General features: G+C 41.9%; 2 protein-coding genes across 6 annotated transcripts in view; one reads left to right on the forward strand and one right to left on the reverse strand.

Annotated features, from left to right (window-relative positions):
• The window catches only part of DIDO1 (death inducer-obliterator 1), a 60,470-nt gene extending 55,001 nt beyond the window's left edge, over positions 1-5,469 (reverse strand). The window contains exons 1-2 of one of the 4 annotated variants that reach the window (XM_074605351.1): positions 5,177-5,469; positions 2,629-2,755 (exon numbers count right to left, since the gene is read on the reverse strand). In XM_074605351.1, the coding sequence (XP_074461452.1) occupies positions 2,629-2,755; positions 5,177-5,325 (276 nt within the window). In that variant the 5' untranslated portion in view covers positions 5,326-5,469. Of the gene's footprint in view, positions 1-2,628; positions 2,756-4,443; positions 4,594-5,176 lie in introns of those variants that run through there. The other 3 variants (XM_074605357.1, XM_074605353.1, XM_074605358.1) reach the window with 3 other exon arrangements.
• A 63-nt stretch (positions 5,470-5,532) lies between these two features.
• GID8 (GID complex subunit 8 homolog) lies at positions 5,533-13,149 on the forward strand. 2 transcript variants are annotated; one of them, XM_074605360.1, is made up of 6 exons: positions 5,533-5,627; positions 6,831-6,960; positions 8,119-8,315; positions 8,810-9,007; positions 9,340-9,516; positions 12,687-13,149. In XM_074605360.1, the coding sequence occupies exons 2-5, from the start codon at positions 6,843-6,845 to the stop codon at positions 9,511-9,513; spliced, it is 687 nt and encodes a 228-aa protein (XP_074461461.1). In that variant the 5' UTR covers positions 5,533-5,627; positions 6,831-6,842; the 3' UTR covers positions 9,514-9,516; positions 12,687-13,149. The 2 variants fall into 2 exon arrangements, with proteins under 2 accessions (XP_074461461.1, XP_074461460.1); XM_074605359.1 differs by having other exon boundaries at positions 9,340-13,149.
• The last annotated feature ends 149 nt before the right edge of the window (positions 13,150-13,298 follow it).

Below are 13,298 nucleotides of genomic sequence, written 5' to 3' on the forward strand. Positions count from 1 at the left end.
TGCGGAGTCCCCGTCCCCTCGGCTCTAGGCCGCCGCACGCTGCCGTCCTGCGGCGGCGCACAGCGCCGGTCACCTCAGGGCTTCCTGTGCAGGCGAGTGCTGCAGCATCAACAACGGCTGCTCCCAGTTCTCTTATCAAAAATACGGGGTGATCTTACCTCACAGGAATTGCAGTTTTATTTATTATTCGTGAGGTTGCAAGTGCCAAGGCAAAACTGCACAATAGCAGTGCCAAACACTGTTTTGCCCACAGCGACTTCTCTCACAGCAGCACAGCTTTGTCACGGGATTAACATGGCAGAGGAGCTTACCTGCAGCCCCAACTGCTCACATCAGCTATGCTCCCCACCTGTGCTTATTCCACTGGGGATTTCTTTTGTTTTCCTGTTCTACTCCATCTGTTTTAGAAAATCAAATAGCAATTGCTGTAGACCTCTGGGTCCAGGTTATGGAGTGCTGTGGAAGGGAAGCGTTCAGCAGATCAGCTCATCCACTGCATGAAGGCTTCCCAGTAAACACCCTTTAAAAATGGTTAGGCTACTCAAAATGCTCTCCAGGATCCAAGCTGCTATAAATCATTACAGAGAGTTAACTCCCATTTACATGTTTTGTTCCTACTGTCAGGTTTGTGATATTAGCCATCAGAAGCACCCACGTCCCACAGGCACTGAGGGGTCCGACGGTTTACAGGCAGACCCACAAGGCCATGCAGACACTCCTGACCTGGACATCTGAAGAGCCTTTTAGGCAGCTGGAGGTGTGAGATTTGGCTCTTTGATTAACCCTGATCCTGCACATTTTTCCTGATGTGTTGATAACACCAATTGCAGTTGGATTCCAGATAGGTGCAGTGTTTACTAAGATGAATTAAGGAATGAAAACATGTGGAAATATAAAAACATACTTAGCATTAATTCTATAGAATTACAGCATTCTATCAAGTATTTTGATTACATCTTTTAGAAGTCTACATTCTATATACAAGACTTCTGGTGGTAAAAGCCCAGGATAATTTTGCAAAAGCTACTATTAGCTTTTCACCTGATAGCATAGTCAGCCTCTTTCTCCACCTGTAAAACTGGGCAGCATTAATACTTACTTCACACAGGAACACCAAGAGGTAAAAAAAACCCAACAGATTCCTGTGCAAAAGTACAAGACACCATGATTAAAGGCAAGCAGAAGTTTAATTTTTGTTCTGCAACTACAGAGCTACAATAAATCAAAAGCACGTGGAGGGGAAATACCTTATGATTCAGTAGATCAAGCTGCACTGTGATTTATGCCCTGGGAAAAGCTAATAACATATTGTTAACGGACAAATTTAGCATCTAGGGAGTGCTCAAACCCAGGACTTGCACACCAAGGGATGGGAACATGCAAAACAAGGGATTGCACACCAGCAGTGAACAGGGGATCCTGCAACAGGAGATCCAGCAGTGAAACCGATATTAAATTCCTCTTACACGCATTTGGTAAGAGGCTTACACCATCTCAACGTAACACCGATTCACTTTGCACATCCAGTGAACACCATTAAGGCACATCACACTTCCAGCCCACAAAACCCTACATCTTTGTGTTAAAGTCCAAGTCAGAGTATCTGCCTCTGCTGACAAAACACCTGTGTCACCTTCACTTAAATGATACCACCAGCACCTCAGTCCTTTCCCTGCCTCATTCCCTTCCTAATTCTTTTCCTGTTAGAGCCTAATTTCCCTTAACATGAGAAATTTACTCCTGGGTTACTGGTCTGAATCTGCATCGTCCTGGCAGCACACAGGAGGAGCTTTTTTGGGTACCCACGTAACACAAGTTTTGTTTCAATTTAGGCCTCCTGTCATATAACACGACGATAGTTTCTAATTGGTTCGAACTGAAAACACTGCTGGGAGATTCTAGCAGAGATTAATGACTATCAATCAGCATCTAAAACAGTCTAATAAGCACCTTATCTATCTCTCCTTCTTAAATACCGGAGAAGCTTATGCTAAGATATCTACAAATGCCTCAGCACTAACTCTCCTTAAAACTTTTCTCCACTGCTTCCCAAACTTTTCCCGCGATAAGGCAGTCAGTACACTGAGACTTTCCTCTGCAGCAGATACATCTTTATTTGTTTATCCCTTACGTTTCCCCAATTATTCTTTTTTAAGCTTTGGGTGTCTGCAAATTGGCCTGATTTATATTTGTAGTGTCTCACACAAGGGTCTTTAGGTGCAACCCATGAAACTACAATTTGTGACAGGCACTAAGGCATCATCTTCATGTTGCACAGAGATGGTGTCCCCAGATCTGGGGTGTCACTTCTGCTCTCACCCACCTTTCCCTTCACCAAGATAGCAACCTTTTCCAGTGTTTGAAGATGCGAAACCCTTAAATATAAAACTTACTTTATGCTCACCCTTTCTCTCAGCGCTTCCTCACTGAATGTTCTGGTGAGCCAATTTCAGCAGTCAGGTAAACACCAGGGACAGAGTTAGCCCATGAAAAGAGTAGGGATGAAAGCAAACAAGCAAGTTCTCTTCCCCTCCTCCATCTCTGCCAGGTGTTGTGGGTTTTTTAACAGATAATTGATTATTTTAAGTCAGGAGAGACTAATTTTTGTTGGCTGTGCTCAAGCTTTACCTTTTGTTGTGAAAAAAGGGCTCTGTCCTCAGAGTTCAGCACTTCACTCAAAATAGGTAAGTCAGGTGTCAAGGTAGTGTATCTTCTGGGTCCTTGATCCTCCAAGGCTCCTGATAGTTCATTTTTCCTAAAGATTAGATGAACACAGAGAAATACTTTACTGAGGGTTAAGCATATTGACATAAATAAAGCAACCCCCTTCCCTACCTGCTGACAGAAACTTGCAGATTTTTTTTTTCCCCCCCTCCAATTCTAGGTAAACTCTCTCCCCCTCCCTACAATATATAGCTTTTTTTGCAGGGATTTTTGAGACTTCTCCAGGAATTAGTGATTTTGGTTTGGGATTCATTCCATTCAACTCCAAATATCAGTGATCAAAATACCTCTTTGAGATTAGGATTTATCGAATCCTAATCCATGTAAAAATTCTACAAACTGCACTGAATTACAGTTATTATATATTTCTTTTCATCTCAGTTTCGTAGTCTTGCCCAAAAATCCAACTTTCCATGTTATTACTGCCCTAATTACTGCAAGATTCTTGTAGGACTGTGGCATATTGAAGGCATGGAATAGTTTCCTGAAAGCAAAGTAGTTTGTTTCCATGCATTTTAATCCAACTTTGGAGTCACAGAAGTATCCTGCAAGGTTTCCCCTGAGTAGTAAAAGAAAGGTTTGGTTCCACCTTTGGGCAGAACGTGAGGGTTTTTAACAGAAGTTAGGCTTTCGTGCTAGGAAAAGAGGGAACAACGTAGGAAGCTTTTGCCCTGAACTGCTGCACAGCTTTGTATCTTCCTATCCCCATCTTAATTTTGCGAGGTTTAACAAACGAAAGCCATGCAAGTTTGCTATTTCCAAATCCTTGGGTATTCCAGGCTATGAAGCACAGGGAACACAACCATTCCTCTTCACTAAAGACAGACACAGATATTATACATGGGGCAATTAAACATTTATTCAGTGAGAAACAAATTAAAAAGGGGAATACAGAAGGTGACAAGGCAGCTTTCTATCAGGAAAGAAAAAGTATAAAATATGTGTCATTTATTACTTAAGATACTGCTCATTCCCCCAAACACGCACTTTTTATTGCGCCCAGAACATTAGTAGGGAAAAAAAGGCCTGTATCTAGATAAAGGAATAATAGTTCTATAAGCTTTTTATATACTTTGGATTTTAACACATTGGGCTAGTGCTGCCTTCAAAAAAAAGGTATCACTACAAGGAGTACTATCTAACCAAATATAAACAACTCATGCATTAGTCACTTTGTTTTCAGACTCAGTAAGAAAATGCTTCAATAGTAACATTCAAAGTGTGTTTGTTACAACTAAAGTGCCTGTAAAGCCTCTTTTCTCAAAAAAAGCTCAGTTTCTAAGAAGGTTTTATGTTACGAGAAGCATCAAAAAACTAGGGAAAGCATTCAAAAGGGAAAAAAAAAAAGAGAAGGCAGCTGGCCATAATATTCTGCACAGAAAGATTAAAAAACCTCGTTTTTTGTTAACATTATGATCAGAAAAAATGCCAACTCCTAAAAATATTTAAAAAAAGCCCCACCCCAAACTGTTTTTCATGACAAGCAAAACCTCAACTCAGGAGGGGCCTTTAGCCCCTTTTTACTTTTCTTTACTGCAGGGACAATAAAGGGGGAAAGGGACATTTCTGTTGCACTTGGTTGAACATCCCAACCTGTGACAAAAGAGGTGTCGGCACCTCACACACTGCCACACGGCACCTCACGCCCATTGCAGCTTAGTTATTTGATATAGTGTGCTACTTATTAGAAAGCAATTACACCTGTTCTTTGTTCTTTACCTGTACACAGCGATTGCGGTATGAATTACACCCTGGTGCCTCCTCTCTGCTTGGGGTGCGCTTCCCTCTCCAGAGGAGCCACAAACCCTCCCGGAGGGGGGGGACACCTTCCTCCGCTCCCTCTTTATTGCAGAAACTCCTCCTTTTGGGGAGGAGCCGGCAAGAACCAGGCGGGACAGCGGAGCCCAAGAGAGATTTCCAAGGCTACGGGTTCAAAAAGAGAGGCTGAACGTTGGTGTTTGAGTTAAGTGACGTTCGTTGCGGTTTTAGCCCGAAGAAGAGCCCTCTCCGTCCGTAGGAACCACTTGCCACGCTGAACCTTTCTTTGTCACGGGGCTAACAACTGTGTTATTAAATACTTGAAGTTCTTTGGCCAAAACTCGGCATTGTTTATGAACTCGGAGGTTTGTTTGCGGAAATAAGTTAAAATAATAAATTATTGATGACATTGTGGATTTTCGCAGTTTCGATGTAAGGACAATCGGAATTAAAGTGTGTTTTGGAGGCTGCGCTTTATGGCACAGTTACAAAAACAATAATCACGGGATGATTTAGGTTGGAATTGACCTTATAGCTCATTTAGTCCCACCCCCCTGCCCTGGGCGGGGACACCCCCGCTGCACCGGGCTGCCCAAAGCCCGTGAAAAACGAGTGATTGGATCTATATCCCCAGTCTGTGTAAGTCAAATTACATTTTTGAGGAGTATCGTTTGCAGCACGTCAGAATTTGTACCTCTTGAGGCCATTGAAACACCCAAACGGAGGCGTTGCCTCGGCCGTGACCCCCCCGGGCGCGGCGGCGGCGGATCGGGAGCTCTGCTCAGCTCTCCTCCGCAGCCCAGCCTGCCAACAGCAGCGGAACCGGCACAACCATACACCCATGTACCTACAGCGGCCCTTCTCCCCCGCGTTGTCCCAGCGGACCGGCTCCTGCCGGGCCCGGCCCCGCGGCGGCCCGCCCCGCGCCGTCTCTATGGTCCCGGCTCCCCGCTGGAGGGCCGTACCGGCACGGCCAGGCGGACGCTCTGGCCCGAGAGACGGCTCTATGGTTGCGTGTTCTCGCCCTTCTCCGGGCGCTGATTGGCCGGGAGGACGGTTCTCGCGAGACCCGCGCGCCAGCGGCCTGGCGGAGGCGGTGGAGGGGCCCGCGTTCGTGCGTCGGAGCCGGCAGCGCCGCGCGCTCGGTAAGATGGCGCCGGTGGATCCGCGCCTTCCCTCAGGGGACGGGGGCTGGCGGGGCGCTTCCCCCGGCGCGGCGGGATGGCCCGCTGTCACCCGCTGCGGGCGGTGGGGAGGCGCCGGGCCTGTGGCGAGCAGGGCCGAGTGCTTCGGTGGCCCGGGCGCTGCGGAGGGCCCGGTCGGGGGCGGGCGGGAAGGTCGCGGTGCCCCGGCGGGCGGGGACCTCGTTGGGGTCGGGCCGCCGCAGCCCGTTGAGGCGGGAGCCCCTTTCCCTTCTCGACGCGTAGTTGAGAGCGACGTGAGCGGGGGGCCGGGGACCGATCGGCCCCTTAGGCGGCCCCGGGCTGAGCTGCCTCCCGCTGCCCAGCTTCCCCGGGGCCAGCGGGGCTTTGGCCGTAGTTTAGAAGGAGAAAAACCTGTGGGAAACCGGCCGCTGCTGGGAAGGCGCGCTGCCGCTCGTGTTGGTCTGAGAGGGGTGGCGGTGCCTGTTGCTGCTGTTGTCGCCGCCTCTCCTCCCCCTTCCGCTGCCCCTGCGAGCGTGACTTGAAGGTAGAAGTGATTAAATGCCGGCTTTAGCGAAGCGCTTTGCTCCCAAAGCTGAAAAAAATATAGTCGAGAAAAATACTAGGAGATACCACTCTAGTAGCGTTGACGTGTTGACAGGAGTACTTTTTGGGACAGCAAAGCTAAGCTAGTGTCTTTTAGTTGTACATTGGATAACATATCACACACAGATTTGTAGCTTTACAAAACTGGAGCTGTTCCATCTCAGTTTTGGTGAAAATTTTAAAGCAACTATCGTTTACATAGGCTTTGCTTTAGGGATTTGTTACGTTTTTTTCTGGCTAGCTGTCAAACTGTTTGATTCATTTGTGTCACTTTGTGATGCTGTGTGTCCTGTCTAACTTGTAAACAAGGTTTATTTGGAGTGAATTTAAGAGTAACTACAAGAAGATGGTATTTGAATTTTTTATTCTGACACTTGATGAAAGCAGCTTTAGAGACTGACTAGGAGATGTTAAAGAGTGCAGGAACAAGGAGGAGAAAAATGTAAAATTGTGGTTTGAGATAAAAGGGTTTCTTTTGGGTTATTAATTTAAAAGATATCATAAAAAAAGTATGAAGATGGTAGTAACACAGTGCTTATACACCTTAAACTAACTTTGCTCTTCAATCATGTTAAATGAGATGCTTTTCTTTTCTTGTAGTAAGAGTCCAGGATGAGTTATGCAGAAAAACCTGATGAAATCACAAAAGATGAATGGATGGAAAAACTTAATAACTTGCATATCCAGAGAGCAGACATGAACCGCCTTATCATGAACTACCTTGTTACAGGTAAAAACAAGTAGTATGCTAGGAGGCTCTTAAATGCATGTCACTTACTTTTTCAAGACAGACGGTTTTGGCTAGAATATGCTCTAGATGGAGTGAATTAAGGACTTTGAGGACTTAGTGATTGCTGTTGGGTTCTCTTAGCAATGTACAACTGCTCTTGTGTTCTCTTAAGTGGAAACTGACTAAAATTCAGAGCAGTTGTCATGCAGTAGAAGTGATGTTATCAACCTTAACTCTTCTCCTAAAAGATGTAGAAAAGAAAGTATTTTCTGGAATGCTGTTAACAAACATTACCTGCTTTTGTATGATGTCCTTTTTTGTGCCATTAAAACAGAGTTCAAGATATGTTGCAGTCGTTAGGTAGTACTCTGAAAGCTGCACAGAACAGCTATCAGAAGCAAGTTTTAACTAGAAAGATAAACTGTAAAAGGGCACTGTTGTCAAAATAGTTTGAGAACAGAAATATTAACCCCTGCAGGATGTAGGCTAACTTTATATTTGGAACAATCAAAAACCCTCGGAAATTGTCCCTAGCAATTATAATGCATACCAGCACAGTAAGCTATGCTAGGGTGGAGGCATCTGTATCCGATCTACACCCTTGTTTACATTGGTGTGTAAGTGAAGCCTGTGGGGTGAAGGAAGAGCATCTTAGTGGTGTAGATCATTTTTGTGTGTATGAAAGCATGACTTAGGATTTCAAATAGCTGCTGTAACTTTTAAAAAAATGTAGTGTTAGTACAAGACAGCAAAATGCATTTTCTTTTTCTGTTTCTTCTCAGTAAAGCTGCTAGGTTTGTGTAAACAAATTGAGGGTCTGGAGGGAGAAGTAAAACCACTCACATTTTGGAAATCCCATTTTGGAATAAGTACACTGCTCTATTGAAATACAAAACAAGCTTTCAAGTTAAGAGTTATCAGACTACAAGTTGCATGCGTCCCTTAGAGAATGAGGGCACTTGAGTTAAGAATGAATTAAGCATGTACTGCTGGATGCCTGTTGGATAAACACCTATTTAAATAAGAATTTTTCAGAATTTCAGACTTAATCTTTAAACCCCCAAAATGAACAAACAATACTCAAATCTTTTCATTTAAGCTGATTTTTTTGAAGTGTTTCATAAAATATATTTTATAGGTAAAATGTTTCTATTTCAGAGGGCTTTAAAGAAGCAGCAGAGAAATTTCGAATGGAGTCTGGAATTGAACCCAGTGTTGATTTAGAGACTCTCGATGAAAGAATAAAAATTCGAGAAATGATATTGAAAGGACAGATTCAAGAAGCCATTGCATTAATAAACAGCCTCCATCCAGAATTGTTAGATACAAACAGATATCTTTACTTTCATTTGCAGGTAAGGACAGGTGGCAAACGTGATTTTTGTTTTAGAGGTTGCGGAGAGACCGGGGAAAAAGGGGTGCAGGTTTTACGAGTATGTTGGGAGGTTTGGACATGGATGTTTGTTCTTGGCATTGTTCTGTAGCAACGGGAGACTCTGTGGCATGATGCAGGAACCATCATATACAATGAGTAATGTGAAAACTTAGCAGCAGTGCACTGTGACTTGCCAACTTCCAATCACTGTTAGTCTGAATTTCTAGTAGTTCCTTTAGTAACACATCTTTTCAAAACCCCTTACTCAAAAGCATTGGGTTACCTTTTTCAGTAGATTTTGTAGACAGGTCTACTGCTCCTTGTCTCACACATTGAGAAGAATTGACCTCAAACTGCCAAATTATGGATTAGCGTTTGTCTCAGATTACAAATTTACATCTGAAGATTACAGTCTTGAAAAACTGCAGATTTGTTAATTTGTTTAGCTAATATTGCTTTGTCTTTTGTATGTAGCAGCAGCATTTGATCGAACTGATTCGGCAGCGTGAGACAGAAGCAGCTCTGGAATTTGCTCAGACCCAATTAGCAGAACAAGGCGAGGAGAGCAGGGAATGCCTGACAGAAATGGAGCGTACACTGGCTTTGCTTGCCTTTGATAATCCTGAAGAATCACCATTTGGAGACTTGCTTAACATGATGCAGCGACAGAAGGTAGTCCTTTCTCAAAAGGAAATTGATGTCTTTTATTCATATGTAGTGAAAATGATGTCCAAATATTTTTTAAATGTTTAGAAAAAAATCTATTTAGTGGTATGCAGAATAACAGAAGTATTTCTTAAGCAAGATTCAAACCAAAAAGCTGTTGATGTATTCAACTACTTGGCTCTCTTCCTTGTTTTCTTCAGGCTCGTAGTTTATGGAGCTTTATCCTGACCGTATTCTGAGGAATTAGCTCACTAGGTGTGATCTTTCCAGTGTCTGTATGACATTAGCAGTATTAATCATAGAAAAACTATTACTGAACTCCAGTATTTCTTTTCCAGGTATGGAGCGAGGTTAATCAAGCTGTTCTAGACTATGAAAATCGTGAATCAACACCCAAGTTGGCAAAATTACTGAAACTACTACTGTGGGCTCAGAATGAGCTGGACCAGAAGAAAGTGAAATATCCCAAAATGACAGACCTCAGCAAGGGGACGATTGAAGAACCCAAGTAAAATGTGTGCAGATGGACATCAAACAATCTTAGTACTGCACAGTATACATTTATATCAGTCTGTGACTGAAATATTTTTACTACAGTACAGCACTCAATTCAGATTTTTCAATGAACATCTAATTTGAAGGGAGAAAAGTCCCTTTTAAATGCTGCAAAAACTGCATTGAAAGGCGCTGTATCTCTTTGAAAGTCTGACTTAGGCTATGCACTATAATACATTTTTAAAAACAATTAAACAGGACAGAAAAAATAGCATTTTTAAAAGTACAGAACTCAAGCTTTCTAATTGGCTACTGATGCCTAGTTTAGTGGCCAGTGAATTAATACGGAGTTATATTGGCAACTATTCAGTTAAGTTTAACTGTCTCCTGTTTGAAATGTGTATATAGAACAGTGAATATTTTCTACCTTTAAGTTATAGGCAGATATACATTCCCCTTAAAAGTAACTGGTCAAGTTTTCATCTATAAACTTTGCAGTAAGGTCAACCTTTTGCTTAGGAAGTAGTGTACAAACTTGTAAATCATAATTTAAGGACTTTTTTTTTTTTCCTTGTTTCTGACTTTTTGGTGCTTTATATGGTGAGAGCTATGTTCATAATGGATCAGTGACCCATCTTTTCAGGAGGAGTATTGTTGGAAATAAGGGGTTTTTTCTTAATTTTCACGAATGACCAAAATGGCCCCCAGAGGCATTTGAAGGTTTTTGTTAGCAGGGGGCTTTCCCCCCGATATTAAACTTGCAGCTGTAGACACTGCAGTGATTCCACTAAAGCTTTGAAGGCCCCTGGATGTTTGTAAGCTGAAAGACAGGCTTGTGTTAGGAGATCAAGTGCGGGGGAGAGATGCTCGTTGAAGCCTCTGATGCATCATCTTGTGCAGGATCTGCCTTTGTGCTTGCTGAATAAGAATCGTAGTTTTAGAGCTACTTGGGCTGTTTTTATGCCTGGAGCTGAGCAGAGCAGGGCTGTCTAAAACCAGAATTTTTCTGTTTTCTCAATTCTTCCATACCTTTCTGAAGAGATGCAGTTCATCTTCACCTGTATTTGTTTACTGACTGTCCTCACTCCAGTTAGGATTATAGTTTTAATGTTTTACATGTGAAGTCCAGACTTTCAAGTCAACAAATGGTAATCTTCTGGGTATGGGATGTTCTGGTCAACTGAATTTTGCAGCACTGTACGCTGGTATATATCCAGTGGTAGTAAGCACTAATCTTGCCAAATCAATCTCTAGATTTTTTTGGTCCGTATATCAAGTTATTACAGATTTGGTCAACAAAGACCGAGCTGATGGGTGAAATAGTTTAACATCATGAGACACTGGCAGTTGTCACACCAGTCCCATACTGTACATAATCTTGTCTTGTATGGTAGATATTACCCTGTAGAATGAAACTTAGTTTTCAGTTAATTTTACTGGAATACTTAACGCATTAAACTGTATAAAGCTTTGCAGATACACCTGATTTATGGAAACTAACAAAACCTGTTACTGATTGCATTACTGTGAACACTGTTTACTTGTGTAGCTATCTTTTTGTGGGGGGAAACCGTTGTTTGCTAAGCAGCTATTAGAGATGTGGAGCGCCAAGGTTAAGCTAGATGATGGATATAACAAAATTTGTTCCCATTTATTCCCAATCATTCTGTTCTCCACTTTGAGGCATTTGTGGTATGGAGGTCTTAAAGTTTATGCATAACAAACAAGCTATCAGTAGCCCCCCCCAACTACAGCAGCGGTCTGGCTTTCCTTCACACCCAGGCTGGTTATTCTAACACCAAACTTTTAACAGTTGTGGTTTGTTTTTTTTTTTTAATTCTTTTTTTGGCTTTTTCCAGTCGGTTGATGTCTAAAAACCATGTATAACTTTTAGTTTGTGAGAAACTGTATGGTTAATGTAACTTTGTTTAATAACAAACTGCAGAAACAAAACTGGAATAGCTCTAATTTCTTCATCTATAACTGATCAGCTTTTCCTCTGTTCTGACGCTTGTGTTGTTGAATCTCATTGAAAGCTTCTCCCGGATGAAGTGGAAAGTGGTGCGTTTTTGTGGCATGACTAGCATTTTTCTCCATGAGAAGTGCAGTATTACAGTCCTGGTTGAGAAGTTCACTGTACTTCTAGAACGCTACATTAATTTCATATAGTATTTGGGCAAAGATTGAGCATAGATTACTTGAATTTTCACTAGCTTGGGTTTTTTTTCCATTAAAAAATAAACATGTTTTTTAAGGGGTTTAATATAAAATTAGTATAGAACTATTTCACTTTGTTTTTATGAACATGCCACATTGATAAGCAGCTTTAATCTGTAAAGTTTTTGGTAACTGCAAGAAAATATTCGAAAGCTATGCATTTTAGAGAAAGCATAAAGGTAGCGATAATGGTACTTCTAAGGATCTTTATATTAGTGTATATAAAATAGTTTGCATATACAAATATAATATATAATCTGTTTGAAATATTCTTGAATGGTAGGGGCTGTGAAACATATTATAATTTATGGAAATATTGTACACAGTAAACAGACCTCTCAGTACACGAATGAACTTTTGTCATATGCATGAGAAATGTCTTATTTGGTGACTACTAATGAATGGGATTTTGTTAACCCATTTTTGTTAGATAACCACTTTAACAAATACTATTAAATGCCACTTTGATCAGTTTGCTTTAGTGTAAAAATACATATTTTGTTCCACTTAATTTAGAACAATATGAAATGACTTTTGTAAGAAGATTTGTTCCAAACTCAGCGGTGGCAAACAAATCTGGTAATTAAATGTGGTACACTACACTCATTCCTCCCCCCAGCCTTTCCTTTGTTGGAAGCAAATAAGATTTTTTTCATTAATGCTATGGACACGAAGCAGTTGGGTTTGTAAAATAACCTGTCTCTCATGCCTCTGCAGCAAGGCTGTATATCCAGTGTGTTTTGATTAGGCTACAAATCTCTTTCCTTTTCCAAAACCTGTCACCTCCCTCAGAACTGTCGTCTTAGCTGTTACCGTGTTTCTTTTCTGCCTGTCAAATCTAAGCTGAGCTGTGGTTGCTTCTCTTGTGCAATGGAGTCATTTTGGAAGGGTGGGGGATAACGGGTTTCCATGAAGATGAAGTACCGGTGGTACTTTCTGAGAAATACTCACTGAACTGTTTAATTTTATATAGCTGGAAAACCAGAGGCTGCCGCACAGAAACTAACAGCTGAATTTTAAGTAAAGCATTTCCTCAAGACTTTTGAAGAGGCAAACTTAGACAGCTTGAAACCAGGTGAAGTACCTCTCTCTCTTTAAGACGATTTCATTGAAATGCTTTCAGCTCCTTCCACCCACATGAAAAGAAAAATTGAAATGAATGTGGAGAGCACTTATGTAGCATTTAAGATGTGTGAAATTGCCTGGAAAGAATTCTGTCTCCTTTCCACTCCTTGTACATACAGGGGAAGCCATTACATTATTCTAGGATGATTTTACTGTTTTTAATTTGTAAAATTTATGCTTTGTATGCTTGAGTATAAGCTTAAAAGCATTACTTAAAATCCTTGACTAGTAGATGAGTGTTGCTCGACTTATTTCAAACCACTTTCTGTCCAAGTTCGTTACAAAGCTTATTAAATTGAGTTGGAGCGTGATCCCTGTGTGTCTTATCTTCACGGGTAACGGGGCCACCTGCTCTTAAGCAGCCTTGAAATACCTCAAAGAATATAAAAGGATACGGAATCATATTTTGCCCGAAATCTGCCTTTAGGCTACAGCAGGTTGAGACGGGTCCGACCTGCGC

The sequence above is a fragment of the Larus michahellis genome, chromosome 12 (assembly GCF_964199755.1).
Source record: "Larus michahellis chromosome 12, bLarMic1.1, whole genome shotgun sequence".
Classification (NCBI taxonomy): domain Eukaryota; kingdom Metazoa; phylum Chordata; class Aves; order Charadriiformes; family Laridae; genus Larus; species Larus michahellis.